We start from the raw sequence: 20,623 nt of genomic DNA, 5'->3' as shown, positions 1-20,623 counted from the left end.
ACCATTTCGGTAAACGAAACCAAGAAGCTGGAGAGACCGTAGAGCAGTATATTACGACCCTAAGAGGCCTAGCCACGTCATGTGATTTTGGCAGTAATCTTGACGAGAGACTGTGGGATCAATACATGTTAGGATGGATGTAACGATGGCAAAGTGAGAGAAGCTCTCTGGTCAAAAAACAACCCGTCTTTAGGAGGAGTTCTCAGAGTGGCCAAAAAGTGTGTAAAGTAGTTAGAAAGAAGAAATGAAAGTGACATAAACAAAGAGGAGATTCCACAAATACCAGAAGTTCTAGCAGTTCAAGAAAAGAATGTGACCAGAAGGAAGGTAAAAATTAAATGGGACAATATGACAAAAAAGAGAGGTACCAGATATAAAGAGAGGAGGGATGGAGATGAGAGAAGGAGATGTTTTCGTTGCGACAATTTATATCATCTAGCTAGTAGGCGAAAAATGTCCTGGCATCAAAGAATTATGCAAAAGGGGCAACAAGAAAGGCCATTTTACCAATTTCTGTAGAACAAAATTGGAAAATGTTGATTGCGTTATGAACTGTGCGAAGACTTAGAAGAATGCACCTACAACATTGATGATTCAGAAGTTAATATTGTGGAGGATGAAGATACAGATGTTGAAAAACTGATGGCAAGAATAGAAATTGGAGGCACAAAAATGAACATGGCAATTGACACCATTGACCAAGTATACTTTGTTGTCCAACGTCATTTTTGAGAAAGGTTTCAAGGAAAATATTACATTAAAGGAGGTAGATGTCAAACCAGTTGCCTATGGTGGAAGACCCATTGAGTTAGAATGTTAGTTCTGGTCGACTTTGAAGTTTAAGGACAGAACAGTCAAGGGAAAAATGTATGTTTCCAAGAAAGGAATGTACCCAGTTCTGAGCTGGTCTCATCAAAAAAGACTTAAAATCAGACTGGATCCCAATGCCAAAGAAACAGTTTATGCTGCAGACCTAGAGACGTCATTTGGAATATTTGAGCAACATCCTGTTTTTTGAGAGGAACTCAACAGTTTAAAGAATTTTAGACACAAGATTTGCATGAGAAGTGATGCCATTCCAGTTGCACAGAAAGTGAGACCAGTTTCCTTGGCAATTAAGGCTGCAGTGAAGGAAGAACTCGAGAAAATGGAAGCCCAGGGTGTGATAGAGAGAATGGCATCATCTGAATGGGTTTCACCATTGGTCATAGTTCACAAGCCCAATGGAAAACTTAGGTATGTATAGACCTTAGATGTGTGAACAAATGTGTGATTGCGGACAGACATCCGTTGCCTAACATAGCAGAAATGTTAGGCAATATTAAGGGTGCCAAGGTAATGAGTACCTTGGATTTGAAATCTGCATATCAACAAATAATTTTGCATCCTCTTTCCAGAAATGTTACCGCTTTCATTACCACTGACGGTTTATTCCTATGTAAAAGAATGCCTTTTGCGCTCGTATCTGCAGCTGCTGTTCTTCAACATATAATACATCAATAATTTCATCATATGCAAGGAGTACTATGTTTCCAAGATGATGTGTTAGTTTATAGAGGGAATCAAGAAGAACATGAGTTTAGGATTCGTGAAATTTTAGATATGTTCAAGGAAGCTGGTTTGACACTTAGTAAGGACAAATGCAAGTTGGGGCATGAGATTTCTGATAAAGGTATCAGGCACAAGGAGGAATTTGTGAACACCATTCTCAATTTTTCCAGTCCTAGTAGTAAAGATAAGGTAATTTCATTCATGGGCATGGCTGAATATTACGCCAAGTTTATTCCCGACTTGGCGAGTAAAACTTTTCACATGAGTAAGTTGGTGAAGAAAGGTGTATGATTTAACTGGGATGATCAATGTGAGCTTGAATTTGGCAGGATAAAGGCAGATTTGAACAATGCGCCCACTTTGAAGAGTTTCAATCCCAACAAAAAAGGTATGCTCACTAAGGATGCCAGTAATCTTGGTTCTAGGAGCTGTATTGTCCCAAGTAGAAGGTGGAATAGAATACCCCATTGCTTTTGCCTCTAGAGATTTAAGGGAGGCGGAATGTAACTACTCCACCATTGAGAAGGAGCTGTTAGCTGTAAAATTGGCGATTGATAAATTGTGCTCGTTTCTCTGGGGCATGAAGTTTGTAGTACAGTCAGATTACAAACCACTGAAGGAGATTTTGACTATGAAAGGTTTGGATAAGGTTTCCTCAAAAATTCAAAAGTGGGTAGCAGGTATGCAAGAGTATAACTGGGATGTAGAGTTTGTACCTGGGGTCAAGAACAAATCAGCTGATTCTTTATCAAGGTTAACCAATGTTGTGGAGAGTGATAATCTTAATGAGTGTGATGAGGAACACATTTTGTATGTCAATCAAGAAGTTGTATCAGAAGAAGAATGGGAGCAAGCTACAGCAGCAGATGAAGTTCTCAAAATTGTGAAAGATCGTCTTGAGAGTGTTGTGAAGGGCAATGAGATTAGGAAAGGTAACCTAAAGAGGTTGTCAGGCATGTTTTTGATGACTTACTTTTAAATAAGGGTATGGTATTGATAGGTGACAAATTGTTTCCAACTACTGGTGTGAGGAAGAGGATTTTAGAGTTAGCACACAAAAGACTAATGTATAATGAAAACAAAACAACTTATCAGGCACGATTATTGATGGCCTGGGATGGATCTGCATGTAGAGAGACTCATTAGAGATTGTTGTAGATGTGACGATTCCGCCTAGGGTTACACCACAAGACAAGCACCTATGACCATAATGTCCAATCCCACCATACCTTGGGAGCGTGTATTTTTAGACATTGTGGGTCTGGTGAGAACTCAAGGAACATTTAGGTTTTGTATTGTTTTGATTGACATGTTATCTAGATGGGTGGAAATTGAATGGGTGCAGAATATATATTCCAAAGACATTATTTCGTTTTTGAATGCCATTTTAAAAAGGGAAGGTTATCCCACAACCATTATCACAGAACATGACGTCCAATTACTGTCAGAAGAAATGAAAATATTTCTTAAAGAGAAAGGTGTGGAGCACAAAACCAGTTCCATTAATCACTCTGAGACAAATGGAATTGTTGAAAGGATTAATAAAGTTATTAAGAATAGCATTAAGGGTGCAATTGCTGAGAATGGAGATTGGAGGAGAGCTGCTGAAGAGACAGTTGTTGCACATAGGTTCACTCCCCATACCACAACAGGTGCTTCCCCTTTTGAGATGCTGAGAGGAAGAAACCCCAATACAAGGGGTTGTCCTTCATGGTTGGGAAGGGCTTGTAAAAAGGACATTGACTTTAAAGCAATAGAGAAAAACATTGTTGACAGACAGTTAAATAACAAGTATCGCTTTGATATTAGGAAGGCTGTAAAAAAAAAGTTGTGTCAAAGCGGGTGACTGGGTTACAATTAAACTTTCCCACTGTAATGCAGAAAAATGTGTGGACAGGTCAGAGCCCATACAAGTGCTAGAGAGATTTCATGGAGCTGTCAGAGTTTTGGATGGAAGGGTGTGGAATGTGGGTAGAGTGCGCAAGTGTGCGAAGGACATGCGCACGAGTATTAATATCACAAGAGGATGATTGGATGGAGAGGAAAACTTCAAGTCTGGCAGCAGAAAATTAGTGAAGAGAAGGTTTCTGTAACTCGCACCGAACGGGTTTGCGGTAAGCCCTCATATCTGAGAGATTATGGGAGATGATTTATCTCACACACACAAGGAACTCCATTCCAGTTTATTAATCCGTTTTGTACCACCTAACTTATAATTCCATTATTATATGTGTATATAGTTACCTTATCACACTGTGTAAGTTTACAGGATGTATCCCTGTACTAGGTCCATTAACAAGTTGTATTTTGTAATTTCTTTGTACACTACTTTCATCTTTATACATGAAAATGTATCATTTCCAGAACGTACACTTTTTCTTGTAGCTCCATTCTTAGAGTTCTATTACTTTTCTCTCTGTGTATTATTATTACTAATTCTCAGGTAAATGTGCTTTGTTGTATAAAGAGGGGAGGTGTGCAGTATTCTATGTTCCATGCTTCATGTTCTGTGCTGAGAGAGCCTAGAATATGGAACATAGAAGGCTGGAGGAAAAATGCTGGTATGATGTCAGTTGTTAACAGTGCTGTGTTGAGCTGCTGGACATTCACTAGATCTCAATAAACTACTTCTTGAACTTATCCTGCATTGGAGATCTTTTCAGGTAGCATGTTCACACATCCATGGACCAGAAGAAAGGTTATGTTAAACGATGATGCTAAATGTTTGTGCAGCAATGCCATAGAGGATTACTTTTACATTGGAGAGATGACAGACATGTCAAGGATATTATAATACGCACACACTAAAGAAGGCCATGTGGGTACTCCTGATTTTTTTTTCAAAAACCAATTGTTAATTATATAACACACAAAAGAAGGAATCCTTCGAAGATCGTGTTCCCTTAAACATCAGGCACATGTGTTTTGGGGTTTGTATTGTGCGTGGGAGTGAGGTGGCGATGGGGTCTGTGGGGAGTGGTTCAGACCAGTAGGGAGCATAGTTCCACTACTTCTTTTCGTACACTTCGACCACTGCTTTGGTCCCTTTTGTCCTCAAAGCTCCTCGCTCTGTTGTTGCAAAAAACGGTACTATGCGGCAGTCTGCACTTTTTTGTGAGCGGTATTTAGTTACTTTCCTTAGTTAAACAAAATGAAAGAATAAATAAAGGGCGGTGGCCAATTTTGGATGTTGGGTCTAGCCAGATGTATCATCCCAGTTGGCAATTCAGATAGGATATATTAATAGCACACACAAGTAGAATAAGAACTGTAGATACAAATCGCCATTGGCAAGACATCTTTTAACAATGGCTCATACAAATCCATTTTCCAAATCTACTGAAAATAGCATGGGTCAACAAACTTTCAACCGGTTCTCCTGTTGGTCTCAATAGGACTGGGGATTATTCAGCTTAAAAAAAAAAAAACAATCAGTTTTTGGAAATAATATAATTGTCTTTTTTAATATCAGATTTGCCATCTGCTTGGTGGTACGATGCCATTACCAACAAAGTATTTTGTTTATGTTCAGCAATGTGATGGAATGAGATACAAATGGCAGCTGGATATTTCTGATTTCTTCTCATCAGTGTTTCTGTTTAGCTAATGGAGAATGGATTAAACAGGTTTTGCCCCTTTCCATATTATCAATACATCTGTTTTTGCTATGACGGGGAACCTACAACAGTGCATAGAGAACCAGCGACATCACTGTAATCACATTCAAGTGCGCATTATAGATGCAAAAAACCACTCAGACAATGCAATCATTGCTCACAGGCAAACTGGTAAAAGTACGTCCCTTCAACAACTCACTGCTCTCTACCAAATACTGCAATTACTTTAAAACAACCATGGCTCAACCTTCTGATGAGCTCTTGTCAACGAGAGGCGGTGGGTGTTGACCAACTGAGGACAGGGTACATAACAAGTGAAACCACATCATTGAGCACTACCAAAGACTAACAGCTGTGCACAACCAGGGGGGAGAACCAATGTACACGGTGTCTGGAGTGACCACTAGAGCCAAGAAGCCCCCTGGGGAGAGACTAGCTGTTTCTTGGGTGTCAGGTTATATTTTCGCACCAAAAATATCACCGTACATATGGTCGTCGGGAACGGCATAGGCGATATTTTTGGTGACGAAAATATTAGGTGCGGGGGTGTCCCCCGCACATAAAAAAATGATGCAGGGGTTGCGGGGGTGTCCCCCGCAGGGTCCATGTGTTATTTTTGGCCGCAAAAATATGGCGACATTTTTGTATGGCGATATTTTTGCGGCGGAAATATCACATGGAACCGTTCCTTGCACCCAGGGTGAACATCTGAGCCTGGCCAAAACCAAGGGCAAAAGCCATTGTGCCCTATGCCAGAGATGATAATTTATGTATGGCCGCACACAGAGGGAGACCAATGATGGCATGCACGCACCGGGGTGACATGCTTGCCTTTTGCTAGACTCAGAGGGGGAACTGCTATGCCCTGGGTGCTGAACCACGTCCACTGCAGAGAGTAAGAGAGTGATAGAGTGCTACATACATACAGCTTGTGCGGGTTAGAATTAAACAATCAAACTTTGATTTACTGAAGTTAATAAACATTACCAAACAAATAAAACAATGTTGAAAAGAAAGAACAGGGGACACGGCTTCTCCTGTTACACGCTTCTAGTCTGGAACCCCATCCCAAACCACATCCGCACTGTACATTACCTCCTGCCATTCAGAAAAGAATGAAGACCTATGCGCTTTCTGAATTTTCTCTAAAAACTCTGCACCATGCATCACTGGCCAGTGACAGAATTGCTTCTTCTGAATACCACCAGCGCTATGACCCCCCCCCCTTGGGGTATTCAACATTTGTGATGCAAAACTTTGACATTGCCAAATGATGAGCTGCCCAGTGTTTATTTTCATTGCATTTGTGTTTTTTTCAAGAAGCCCCATCGCCAGCCCCTTTCCTATTCCAAGGGCTAACTAGCCAAGAGCTGCATCCTGTTGTGCAATCCTTAAACTGAACAAATGAGTTTCCGTTTCAGCTTGCAACATTTAGATCTTAACCAGCTGACAGTCTGTGCAGAGATGGAGCAAGCGAGTCAAGCTGGCACATTTTCAGAAACGCATCTCGTTAGTGTTCAGCTCCGCGAGGAGGTGTTAACAGGAAATTAGAAAGCTGTGAAACGTTCACGCTTCAAACAAAGTGGAGCGAAGTCACGAGCCAAATTAAGCTCTGTGTTAAACCGAGGAGGCATTTCATTCCATTTATGTGGGATGCAACGTCTGCTAAAAAAGCACTTTCTATATTAAAAAATGATGCATTGGATGAAGGGTTTGCACGTGTATTAGACACTGAATTGTATGCCGGTGATTGGGTCTATATTCTTTTCCTAACGCATGTTAAAGTCTGTATTATAGTATACATTATAGGCCCTTATTTTGGGAAGTTTCATTGCCCCCCCTTTTAGAGTTTGTGTGCCACCCCCAAACCCCCTCTTATAGGTTTCCAATTTAATCAATTGTGCTAACATGACAATAATGTTTAATTGGTATGTACGTTCCAGTTTATTGGAAACCATGCCACACGGGTGGATGTGGGGTCCAGCGAGAGGGGTGTGTAGAGATTTAGGAAGGGTAAGGTACTGTGGGTAAGTGAATGCTGTCCCAGGCCAAGGGATAAACAGAAGACTCGAAACCGAACATTCATGAAGTAAGGCATATGGTATTAAGGCATAGGGAGCGGGCATAACAAAAACAGGGACACGTCTCAGTGTAAAAGTACAGAGGTTCAGGGAAAACACAATAAAATGAAAGATGTTTGAACTAACTGTAAGTTAGGAGCGTGGTCAGGAGCCCGAGTTCCCTAGTCTGCACCATTTTGCGGGCTGGACTGTATTTCTCGGAGTAGTTCCACCGTCACTCACTGGCCCTGGGAGTTCCAAGCACCCAGGACTCTTTGCCACATGGTCTGTATAACGATTGCTCTTTCTAGGCTTGTAGCAGGAAGACCGGTGATGAGTGCCCCCCATCTCTGATGTTTTGGGGTGCAAGTGGTCATGGTTCATTGTTTACCATCTGTCCTGGATGGCTTTTCAGGCTGCAGTCATCATCGTCATGCCAAGGGCAGTATTTAAATATCAATGATTGCTTTGCTTTCTCCCCCTTGCCTCTGGGTAACCCAAACAAGGCATGCTCCTCTTTACCCTATCTCTTATATTTGGACATTTACATGGGACCAGGATCTGGGTGAGTAATGTGTAGGCAAGGGTTCTTCCCTACCAACACAAATGCTGGGGGATTTTCCTATGTCTCGGTCCGATTCCCTCTCTTCACCCCGTCAGTGCTGTATCACTTCTTCATCCTCCCCTTTGATCTTTCTACCCTCCAACCTCTTTCTCTCACCTCTCCTTCTCTCCTCATTCTCCTCCATGATGTTTCAACCTCCATCTCTAGACCCTGCCTCAGTGTTTCTCCATCTCTCCTCATTAATCTTTTCCTACTCCAACTCCAACATGTTCCTCATATCTCCAACTCCAGCTTCTCCCTGTGTGTCTTCTCTCCTCCATCTGCTCCCTCACTCTGTATGCACTCCACTAATCTGACTGGCTTTCAGCCCCCCTTTCTTGATCACGACCACACACCCTTTTATACTCTGGGCTGTGAAGAAATTGGAGCACTGATGACGTTAGCAGGAACATCTTGGGCCAGTTTCTGTGTGTGCGGATGACTGGCTCACTGCTTTAGGCCTTGCTGCTGATCAGGTGTGCCAAATGATTTCCTTGTGTTTGTCATCGGTCTGCGGCTCCACAAGCCAAAGTGATAAAATGGAGGGCCACCATCTTGGATTCAGGCAGCACTGTTTCGGCGACTGGCCGGCTCTGCCCTTATCAGGGATGCCAGGAGCGTTAGGGCAGTAGCCGCCACTGTACCACTTGTTGGAACAGTCCTTAGGCTACGGAAAGCCAGCCAACATGCCAGATTCCATATTTGTCCTCATTGCAGTAGCCCAGGAGAAAGCACATTGCACAGAATGAGGCCCAGGAGAAAGCACAGTGCACAGAACAGCCAAGCAGCCAAGGAAAATCATATGGAGACACAACACCGGCAGGCAGAGCGTTGCAGGCACACATGATACTGGTTTCCCCCACAACACCGGCAAGGCAGCTCCCCAGCATCCTACATGCGTGTGCGAGCATAGGCCCTTGTGCTTGAGACCTCCGGAAGGAAAGACGTGTTCAGAGGTGCTTGGTGGGGAAGCGCAAGCATCGCCAAATCCACATCTCAGGCCCTTCTGAGAGACAGATAAGGAATTAGTTACTTACCAGTAACTCCAGTTCTCCAGCATTGGTATCTTTCATAGATTTACATGCCTAAATTTGGCATGTGAGTGGCATTAAGAGCCAAAAGACGAGCCATGCAGGGTCAGGAGGGAGGGTCGCATGTGAATCTATGAATTCTGGAGAACCGGAGTTACAGTAAGTAACTAATTCCTTCTCCAGCATTGGATCTTTCATAGATTCACATGATGTGAATAGATTACAAAGCAGTAATACAACAATACATATAGGCGGAGGCAAGCTCCCAGCATAATTTACTGCTGGAGACTTAGCAGCTTCACACAAAAAGGTTTAGCAGAACCAACTGGCTGACTCTAGACTCTTCTGCGCAATCTCTGTCGACACAGTAGAACCTGGTGAACGTATGCACTGATCTCGAGGTGGATGCATGGCAGATATCAGGCAGCGGGATTCCAGAGAGAAAAGCAGTGGTTGCTGCCACTGCTATAGTGGAGGGCACCCTGGGCCTGCCGGGAAGCAGCCTGCCGGTCTTTTGATGGCAGAATGAGATGCTACAATCCATCTTGAAACGGAGGACTTTGAGAGCCTTCCCGGGCCCCGAAGGTCCAAATGAAACAAAGAGTTGATCTGTTGTACGGAAAGACTCAGTACAAGCCACATAGTACTTGAGGGCGTGCACTACATCCAGCATGTGCATGGCTTGCTTCGCTGGAGACGTCGGTGTGCCAAATAACATGGCCAAAACCACCCGTTGATTGAGATGGAAAGAGGCTGGCACCTTAGTCAAGAAGTTCGGGTAAGTGCTTAGAATAACCTTGTCCTTGTGAAACATCAAATAGGGTGGTTTCGAGGAAAATACCTGGATTTCACCCACTTGCCTGGCCGAAGTTATTGCCACCAGGAACGCTGTTTTCCAGGAAAGATGTTTAATCGATGCTTGGTGCATAGGCTCGAAAGGCTGCTTTATGAGTCTTGCGAGTAGCACATTTAGCTCCCATGCTGCCGCTGGGCGACGGACAGGTGGAAAAGATTGGAACAGCCCACGCAAGAACTCCTTCACCAGCCAGTGAGACCACAGGGATGGCACCCCTGCAGTGCAGTTGTACCTGGAGATCACTGCCAGGTGCACCTTAATGGGGGAATGTGTCAAGCCAGACTGAGCCAGGAACAACAGATGAGGCAACAGATCCTCCAGCTGGATGGTCTGAGGTCGCAGTTGGTGGTTCCTGCACCATACCTGAAAATGTTCCCACTTGCTCTTGTAGCACTTCAAGATGGACGGAGCTCTTGCCCAGGCCAGACTGGGATCTTCGAGCAGCACCGCCCCCTGGTTCCTGGACAGGAGCGATTGGTGCAGGCACAGCTTTTTTAGCACCACTGACGAGAGGGCAAGGAGGTTGGAGTACCAAAACTGCTCAACCACGCAGGTGCCACTAATATCAGTTTGCAACCATACAGTCTGAAGGTGTGTAGGACTCAAGGCACCAGAGGAATTGGAGGGAATGCATACAGAAACTTCCCATCCCATGGAAATGCATAGGCGTTCCCCAAGCTCTCTGGATAGGCGAAACGGCTGGCAAATGTCTTGCAGCGACTGTTCTCGTGGGTGGCAAAAAGGTTGATCTCTGGAGTGCCCAACGTCTGAAACAACAGGTGAAGCTGGTCGTTGTGCAGTTCCCACTTCTGACAAGAGCACCCCAACTTCCTGCTGAGGGAGACCGCCAGAGTGTTCTGAATCCCCAGTAGATGAAGGGGAATGAAAAACATGTTGTACTGTAGAGCCCTATGCCACAGGGCTTTGGCCTCCTTGGAAAGCTGTGGGGACCTTGTTACTCCCTGCTTGCGGACATAAAACATTGATGTTGTGTTGTCAGTGTAAATTTGTACCACCTTTCCCCTCAGGGGGGAGGAAAGACTGCAGGGCCCAAATAATCGCCTGTAGCTCCAGCTGGTTGATGTGCTGGCCCGTTGCCTCCGCCGACCAAAGGCCTCTGGTATGTTGGTCCTGACAGTGGGTGCCCCAGTCCTCCAGTGAAGCATCCGTTCTGACGGTGGTCTGATGCTCTGGCAACCTGAAGGGGGCACCTTGCACTAGATGTTCCCTCACTGACCACCAGCAAAGGCTTTGCCTGAAAACCAGTGTCAGAGCAATGCGGTCATCCTAGGACCCTGAGGCTTGAATCCAGTGGGAATCCAGGAATTCTGTCACCGGCCTCATGTGTAACCGGTAGTTGGTGATAAACGGGATGCATGGAGACAACATCCCCAGCAGGGATATGTAGTTGCAGACTGGCATTACCTGGGTGCTGCTGAGACAGTGCACCTTTTCCAGAAGGGCCACAAGCCCTTCATCCGAGGGCCTGGCAGTGCGGGTCTGGGTGTCGTGTCGTGCTCCGAGTTAGAGAGCCTGTTGCGATGGAACCAGGCACGACTTGGGGAAGTTGACGGAGAAACCCAGCCGCTGTAGACACTGGATGGTGGCGACAGTGTTGGTTTCTGCGAGTGGATAGGAGGGGGCTCTCATCAACCAGTTGTCTAGATACGGGTAGAGGTGAACACCCCTCCATCTCAGGTGCACCACCACTGGTGCAAGGCATTTGGTTAATACATGTGGAGCAGACAGCAGGCCGAATGGAAGGGCCTTGAACTGATAATGTACTCCTGCCCCCATGAAGCGTAGGTAGCGTCGGTCTGAGCGGTGAATAGGGGGTGTCCAGACATTTGGTCGACCGAAAACTGGTCAAAAGACATTTGGTCGACACAATTTCGTCGAAAACCAAATGGTCGATTTTTTTTTAAATTATATATTTATTTTTGGGGTTTTCGTTTTTTAAAAAAATGGTTTTTTTTTAGAAAAAAAAGGGGGTTGGGGGGACCCCCCCCCCAAAAAAAACGGTGAAAATAAAAAAAAAAATAATTCGACCATTTGGTTTTCGACCAAATCGGTTCGACCATTTGTCTGGTCGACCAATTTTTTTCGACCAAATGTCTGGTAACCGAATAGGGATGTGAAAGTAGGTGTCCTCGAGGTCGAGGGATGCCAAGAAGTCTCCTTGTTGTAGCTGGGCAAACCACCTGCTGCAGGGTGACCATGTAGAACATTTGTACCTTTAGGAACTTGTTGAGCACCCTTAGATCTAATATTGGCCTCCAACCCCCTGACTTGTTGTGCAGAGATGTTTTCCTTACCGGGAAGTAGCGGGAATAGACTCCTCAGCCCAGTTCCTCCTTTGGAACCTTCTCCACTGCTCCTTTTAGGTGCAGCAAGTAGTACTGCAACTTTTCTGGTTTATGTGCGGGAGGAATGTCTGGTGGATAGTCCACGAACTCCAGCGAGTGGCCCTGCGGGAGAAGGGATAGCACCCATTTGTCTGTTGTGGTGTTTGCCCATTTTTTGACTAACATTGACAGTCATCCTCCCATCGAGGTGCTGAAGCGGGAGGACCTGGCCCTGGGCTGGTCATGTCTGTTTGCTGGACTGGTCCCTAGATTGGGAAGAGCCACAGTGCTGCTGCGATCCCCTGTAGGGCTGGGACTTTTTCCTGTACTGGTTCCCTGACGAGTACGGGGTCTGAGGAGGAAGATTGGTACGTGGAGTGGTAATCCTGCAAAGTCCTGCGATAGCACACCTTTTCCCAAACTAAAGGACTGGTGCCTTTGCTCTAGCATGCCCAAGGCGCGAGCGGTTTTTGTGTTCGTTTTTATGGACTGTAAGGCTTCATCCACCTTCTTCCCAAAAAGGGCAAATCTGTCAAAGGGCATATAAATGACCCTGGACTCGACATCAGGTCTAATGTCTGTGGCGTTGAGCCATCCCTGCCGGTTTAGAACCGTTCCATTTCCAAGCTGGTGAAAAATAGTATCGGCGATGTCCACAGAGACCATGATAGCATGGTCTGACGCCAATTCGCCCTCATGAAAGAGGTCCATGGCCTCTTATTTCTTTTCTCCGATAACAACTCTAGCAGGGGACTCATCTTACACACCAGCTCATGATCGTAGCATGCGAGTATGGCCATTGCATTTGCTGCCTTGATAGTTGTGGCCAAGGTGGTAATGATCTTTTTACTGAACACGTTGAGGCGCCTGCTTTCCTTGTCTGGTGGGACAGAGCAGGATGAGGAGGGTTAGCTGACCTTTTCCTGGCAGCAGTAGAGACAACAGAATCTGGTATTGGTTGGGTGCAGAGGCAGGTGGCAGAGCTTTCTGGGGCTCTGTACTTTTTGTAGAACCGGTCTTTCTTAGCAGGGCAGTTGCGGCATGCGCCAAGGTGGCCAGACCATCCTCCCAGATGTCTTCCAACAGAGGGATGGCTATGACAGATTTCCTGCACTGTTCTCTGCGTTGGTATAGCACACTCTCCTTGCGCTGCTCCTACTGCGCAAAGCCAAACCTCTTGGCCTCCCTGGATATGAGCATATGGAAGGCCCCTACCTCATCACGGGGTGAGTCGCTGAGTGGAATATCACCTGGTTCCTCATCACCTGTGATTAAATCATCAGTATGGGTGAAAACCCCATCATCCAACTGGTTGGGATCAGTCAGTTCCAGTATTGGATAGCCGCTGCGGTACTGACAGTTAATTGTCCCTTGTTGGAGGGCAAGGGATGTCCTCTACCTTCCTGGAGGGCCCGGGGACATCTGCGTGCTGTCAGCTAGGAGGACCCAGGCTGTTGCAGGCAGCCGTTGTTGCAAGGTTGCCACTAGAGTAGTTAATGTGGAGAAAATGTCCAGTGACATATTTCCCTGTGGAGGCAGCAATGGAGCTGGCTGCATTAAAGGCAAACTGTCCTGTGCCTGAGATGAATGCAGAGGAGGTAATGGTGGTAGTCTGATTAGGCTTGCCTCACCCCACAGTGAGCTAGATTGCCTTCTGAGTGGCAATGTCCTGCGTGCTGGAGACGATGGCGTTGAAATAATGGCCTCCTCACGTGCTTCCTCTACTCCTTCCGATTGGAAAGACTTGGCTCGGAGACAACAATACTTCCCGGTAGCAGGGCCATCCCAAGGTTGGGGTATGATGCCTGTGGACAGGCCGTCAATGCAGACCTTGGTCTGAATGTCGTTGACGCCAGTTACAATGGCAGTGGTAACAATCTTATGGGAAGATGCACTTTTCTGCACCTAAAGTAAATGCAAGACAAGGTTGTGAATTGCCATGCACCTCACCCTGCTTTGTTTTCTGTGCATTTTAAAGAGCATGCACTTTTCTAATATAGAGTGCGCCTTAAAAAATGCAGAACTGCCAACTGGTCTGCGCAAAGGGAGAAAATGAGGAAAGGTAAATCTGTATATCTATTAAAAAAGTCGAAAATGTGCCACCAAGCATTTTAAATTGGAGTACTCTTTAAATAATGGTATGGCCGGTCAGTATATAATGAATGGTAGTAGCAAATATAACAACACATTTTTAAAACGTATCTAAATTTTCAAATGTCACGAAAAGCCAATGTTGACATCTGATATAATATGTTCAATACTAAAAAACATATGTTAACTCACCCTCGTTCATTGTTCTCCATTGTCGCCATTAGGGCCCACACATTGTTGGCAAAATGACTTACTGGAGCATACAAAGCATGTACTGGTGAACATTATTTCACAATGAAAGAAGAAACCCACACTGACGTGCTCGGATCAAAGAGGAGAGGAGATATGTTTACGAAAATTACAAAAATGTTAGTTCCTCAGTGGAATTATAGTGTATAAACTCAACGTTGTCAGCTCTCAATTTGCTGAACTAATTAGCTAGAAGTCACAATTCCAATTAAAAGAGCACATACCTGTAGTAAAATCGGATGTGCGTTGATGGACAAAGTGTAGAGCAGGCGCATTTTGTCCCGGTCTGTGAAGTGATCCATGTATGCACTGCCAGCATCCTGCACTTCTGCGTAGCGCCTGACGATTCGGTCCAAGAGCCTCTGTGATGGACAGCTCAGCAAAGGAATAGGCAACCCCTACCAAGACACGGAGAGAGAAGTTTCTGAGGAGCATTATGGCACTCAAATGGGGATTAACAATTACCAGCGCCTGACTTCCTGGAACGCCAGGGTTGTAATCCCCTGGTGTTTCCTGCAAGCCAGGCGCCGGTAAAATGTGCAAGTTTCACAGCAACCTGCTGGTTTTACTACACAGAGCACACACATTTATCCTGTGCACACTCAGAGGATATTTGTATGCATAAGGAATTCAAATACTTAAAATCTTTGCTACTAGGGGATACTACCTGATTTGAAAAATGAAAACAATAAAGGGGATCACATAATTAAGAAAACTCATTAAACAGAGTACAATATGTTGTTAAGAAAAGTTTGTTGTAGAGCAAGAAATTGTTAAATGCATACAATTGAAGCACAACGCAGGGCTTCATTATAATGTTCTTGGTAAATGCAAGCTAGGGAACCTGACCAATTGCATTTCTTCCCACCATAGAGATCTGCAGTAGAGACAACTTTGACAAATATGGTGTCTGAAACTGTGATTGCAATGGATTACACCTGCCTTTCCCTTGAGCAGTAAAAGCTGGTACAATCCAGTGAAATCATGTTGCTATGTAGGGATCAGCCTACTGGGCCCACATTAAATGTTGTTGCATGGTGCAGGAACCCTGCATGGAAACTCTAATTTTGGGATTCCCACAGGTGTGCAGAAACTACTCATTCACCCTAAACAGAACGGGACAGATGAAGACAAAATGACAAGCCCTTTTCTGTACTTTTTAGGCATGTCTGCCCCTTTCACAAGTGGATGCAAGTTGAAAGACTGAGGTGAGAGCATCAGTAATGTGGTATTTTCTAACAGATCTGGCATACTAGTCTAAGATGTTCGGTGCGTCACATTGTCATTGACTGAATAGTCAATTTTACCGTAATCTCCTCCTTTTTACCTCAATCTATGACAAATAACAAAAGACTGAGAAGAGCATTTCCAGTATTGATATGAGATGAAGCAATTGTTCAGAAGAGATCGGGACTTGGTTATATGTGTGAAAAGAAACCACCTGAATCGTTGTAAAGCTATCCAAATAAATTACAAACAGAAATGTTAATATTTTTTCTTTCAATCAGTGGGCATCCTACTCAGGACTTGAAGGACAGCTATTGGAACACCGGGGGTTGCACTAAAAATACATAAAACACTCTCTCCCAAAGAGAAACTAAGGACTTGTGTATGTATGTATGTATGCATTGCCTTCCAGTCAACCAATTTGATTGGTGGTTTTCCAGATATCGGATGAATTCCTTGACCATGTCAGGGTGATAGTCTCACTCCAAGTGTAAGCATCACGCAAAGTAACTTACACCACCCAAAGCATTCCTTATAAATACAGTTTTAAAATATCCTGTTACTACAATAAAACAAACAATATTAATGATTTCAAATCCAGTAAACAATGCTAAAATAACACACTGATGTCAACTACCTAATAATATCACTGTGAGTGCTTTTTAACATTTATTTCACAGCTGCATTCATTTCCCCAAAGGTAAAAAAAATATCTCCAAGGGCATAAGCTAGTTACAAATTTCAGTACAACTATATTTGCTCCGTCCTTATGGCAAGAAAAATTATCCAGTAGCTGAAGGCATTTTTTATGGTGAAAGTCAGTCATCATTTCCTGATTGTGGAATAGGTTGTAAAGACCTTCCTTTGCATATCAGATCCAATGAGACATAACCTTGGATTTACTTCTATCAGTACTGTAACTGGCCTGATATACACATTCTCTCCCAGTGGTTCTACAAGCTTGTAAAGGTTCACAGCAGCAATTTCCAATTTCAGTTAATTTTAAAAAGTAAACAGTTATATATGCTGAAGCCCAAATGTACTGTGCAGGCTGTGTGACTCTCTGCAGTGGGATTTTTTTAAGGATTAACTTTATACTCAGGCACCAAGTGAAGGAATCATGCAAACTGGTAGTCTTCGGTTTAGAAGAGCAAATTAAACATCTGTACTGGGAAGAGAGGGAATTTATTTGAAGGGCCCTTTTGGTTGACAAGAAAGTAATCTTAAGGTTGTAGAAAGGCATGGTGCGGCCACGCATCGAGGATTCAGTGATGCATATAGTTCCACTGGTCTCTCTCAGGAAAGTTTAGTACAGGAGGCAAGAGTGTGAATGCACATTTGACAGGATATGTTTTTCTTGGAGTGCTATATTTGCTTTTCCACAGGTTCCAGTTAAGTGACTTCCTTCTTAATTTGTCACATTCTGTTTCCTCCCGAATTGTCTTGCTTATCTTCACTCTTTTTTCAAATGTACCCTTCTGTTTCCTTCCTGCCCCACTTTTTTTCCGGTGTACCTCTCTCTGTTGTACTTTCCCTCGTTTTCGTTCCTGGATTGACCCACCACGGTGTTGGAATTATTGGTCACAGCTTTTCCTAGATGCTGTTTCTTATTTCGACATTAGGTGGCTCCTTGCCATTCAATGTAGGTCAAATCGCCTGCACCTACACACTCTGCCCACAACACACACAGATTGACTGTGGCAAGTTTGAGCGCTCGTCTTGCATACCTTCAATCAAATGGGAACCAGGGTTTGAGACTGGCAAACCTGTCAATCAAATAGGTGTACCCCTTATCTGCTAAAGCAATCTAATTTTGTCACTGTATACTGTAGACATTACAAAGTGGAACTGTAGTTTGTTTTTATTTCTTCCTATTTAATTATATGCTATTTCTTGCTTTATTTACTCCCTGTTTTTTGTAGGGTTTATGGACGGGACCAACACGTATAAAGGCATGTTATACCAGTGAATGCACTCAGTACACCGTACAGTTAACACCGTAGCCGCTGAAACAGTTGAGCTTTTCACCTACAGTAAGCAATTGGGCCTAGGAGATCAAAGTTCGATTCTCCCGAGTAAATATTGACAATATTACACTATCATTTCTCTTCCAGGTTCCACAAAACGTTTATAGCAATCCATTTATTTTTCAGCTGGATATAAAAATTGGGCTCCGGTCTAAGATATTATAGCACTAGTTGTCAAGATAGATTGTGCTAAGGTATATAGTGTAATGCCATGTACACCTTTCCCAGTGTCACTGCACATACTGAATTGCGGGCACAGCTCCAGCTATTTGGGGATTTATGGTTGTTGCGGGTGAATAAAGGCAGAGCCCTTTAAGAGGGAGAGGGCATGCAACGGTGGGAGGGAGCGGGAGGAGGGAGGAAGGGGAGGGGCAAGGGAACAAGAATTAGTTATGTAATGAGAGCAATAAAGAGAGGTTGGAACTGAAGCAGGCTCCGCGTTTGTCATTGTGAGTGTGTGCCAGGGCCCAAGGGAGGGGGCTAACAACTGGCGCCGAGGAGAACTGACAGACGCCACGCTGGATGGTGGTGGAGGGTTCCTGCACCACAGAACCCAGAAGTATCGTGACGGAGGTGTGCCCCAAGGCGGAGGGCACAGCAGTATCCTTGGAAGTATCGGAGAGGGAATTGTGTCCCTGGCAGAGGAGTGCCCAAGGCGTGGGCACAGCAGTACAGAAGGCGAAGCATCGGAAGGCGAAGTGCACTCGAGGGAGCACCCCACGATTCACCTTGCAGGACCATTGAGAAGGGGAGCAACATATGTGAATCCGGCAGCCCCTCGCTACAAGCGGAAGGACCGAGCAACCAGCCCAGCGGTCGACGAGAATGGAAAGGGTGAAGACGGCCAGACCTCGCGCCCAAAAGGGGAACGGCCAGCGTATCCCCGGTCGAACAACGGCGGGAAAAGGGTAAGCAACACACCCGCCCGCCCTGAAGAACAGCCTGTCACTAGGCTCAATGCGGATTGCGGCCTGCCATCGACCCCAGTTACCAGCGACGCTGCACAGCGTCAATGCCGGCACGCTATGGCAGGAAGGTACACCGACACCACATCGCTGCAGGGCCATCAAGGCCACGATCATACGTGCGCCGTCCGCCCTTGCACATGGAACTGGCATAACAGCTACTTAATCATACAGCACCACGATTCTGCCTGTGCAACACAGCCGTACACACAAAACTGGTGCGTAGCATAGCGCAGTGGACCACCGACCACCATGTTTTCAACCGCTCCAGGGCCATCAAGGCGGCAGCTGTGCCTGCACCACCCACGCAAGGCTATAAAAACGGAGTAAGCCAGCTCACAACACACCAAATACCATGGCGCCCACAAGTGTGTGATGCAACAGGCCACTCACGTGCCACCTGAACTGAATCAGCCGCACGCACACACCATTTAAATACCGCCAAGAGCGCCAACGGAGTGAAGGCCGCACCACCGGGACCAGCGCCATTTACTGCCCCAACCTAAAGCGCAATCAGCTGCGTGTCACATGGAAGCACACTCACGCCCTAACAGACGGGCCCAACTCCCTGCTGCCCAACAGCCTGACGGGGCTCACCTGACTAGGCCGCTACCCGGCCCACCAACTACATCACGTGCGCTGTAGCCCTGAAATAATGTGCACCCAACAGCGCACCACCACGGGAGCCCACGCCCAGTACCCAATCCATCAGGCCAAAGGGCACTGCAACCCAGCAAGGCCCTCTTGACAAGGCCACATCCGCACCAACTACCCTGCCACGGCAGACGCCCCTCTACACGTGCAGTGCACACAGAGGTAATAGAAGAGTGCAGAAGCCCTCAAAGAGCAGAGGCCCCCCAAATATCGGAAAGTCTCACCATCACCAGTGCGCACCTACAAGAAGCCGCAGAGTCAACAGTTGACAAATCACCCACGGGTACCACCACCACTACGCCCGACCATCATGGTTGATGTTAGGGAGAATTCTCATTCTATTGCTAAATTTCCCTTACCTATAGAGTCCCCCAGCAGCTTTGCTGGATTTGAAGGGTTTGTTTCTTTTTACCTGCTAAGAGTGAATCTCTTTTTCCCACTCTTAGGCATTTTTGCTACGTGTGTTCTAGGCTATTTTTGTGTTTAATGCCTATGGGATCTTTCTCAACCCCATAGGAACCATCTTTATGCACATGTGCTACACAGCACCCTCAGTGCAGTGACACAGGGGTGTCGTAGCGACCCCCAAACATAGAATCCATACCCTGGGACTGACTACTGTCTCCCAGGGCATGTAAAGTCCCCATTGACTTTACTAGTCCAATCCTATGAACTAAACCAGTACAACCCATCTTACTATGGAGGTACTGGAAAGGGTTAATAGTTTTTCCCCTATGTTCATTTTCGAGAGAGTACCCTAAAGTCGCTCTCTCAAATGTTTCTGGCTGGTGGCAGTGGTTACTACCATAAATATTCGACCGCAAATATTTCTCTATGGGATTTTCCCATTGTTCGAGGCTACTACTTTTTCTAACAGCCTCTAACATACCGCCGATGCATTTTAATATTAACTTTGCTCCGGTAGGTTTTATTTGCCAGAACTTTAATATAACTTCTTTCTCGTGTCTTTCTCTACAATCCTAACCCAGGTCGGGGATCCTTTGTTTGTCCGTTTGGCGGGCTTCTGCCCAGAAGCCCTCCTCCTGGCGCCACTGAGTCTGGGGTGGGTCCGTTCTGTGGGAGGCGGAGTAGGACCCCTGGACAACCCAGGTCGCACTCTATCCTGATAGGCTGGAGGGTCTCCTGCCAAGATGACCACTTCACTGTGTGAGTGACAGCTAGGCTGTATGAATGGGGATCTTTTTGCATAAAAGCAGGGTCCTGAGGACTGGAAGAGCAAGATGTCACCACTGGAACTAAGAAGCCGAAGAGGGGAGAAGCCAAAGACATCTGCAACGACTGAACCACCAGTGAAGCCCTGCTGCAGCGTCTCACCACTTTTCTCC

The 20,623-nt window shown here is 45.5% G+C and overlaps 1 protein-coding gene across 2 annotated transcripts in view; it reads right to left on the bottom strand.

Moving 5' to 3' along the window:
- Nucleotides 1–20,623, bottom strand: part of DIPK2B (divergent protein kinase domain 2B) — a 479,873-nt gene that overhangs the window by 97,957 nt on the left and 361,293 nt on the right. The window contains exon 3 of one of the 2 annotated variants that reach the window (XM_069636492.1): nt 14,629–14,802. The exons of the other annotated variant lie outside the window; for it this stretch is intronic. Within the exon in view, the coding sequence (XP_069492593.1) occupies nt 14,629–14,802 (174 nt within the window). The remainder of the gene's footprint in view (nt 1–14,628; nt 14,803–20,623) is intronic. 2 annotated transcript variants of the gene reach the window in all.

This window comes from Ambystoma mexicanum, chromosome 7p, assembly GCF_040938575.1.
Source record: "Ambystoma mexicanum isolate Mex_15411 chromosome 7p, UKY_AmexF1_1, whole genome shotgun sequence".
In the NCBI taxonomy this organism is placed as follows: Eukaryota; Metazoa; Chordata; class Amphibia; order Caudata; family Ambystomatidae; genus Ambystoma; species Ambystoma mexicanum.
The sequence above is the reverse complement of the archived record's forward strand: the minus strand, read 5'-3'. Positions and strand labels throughout refer to the sequence as shown.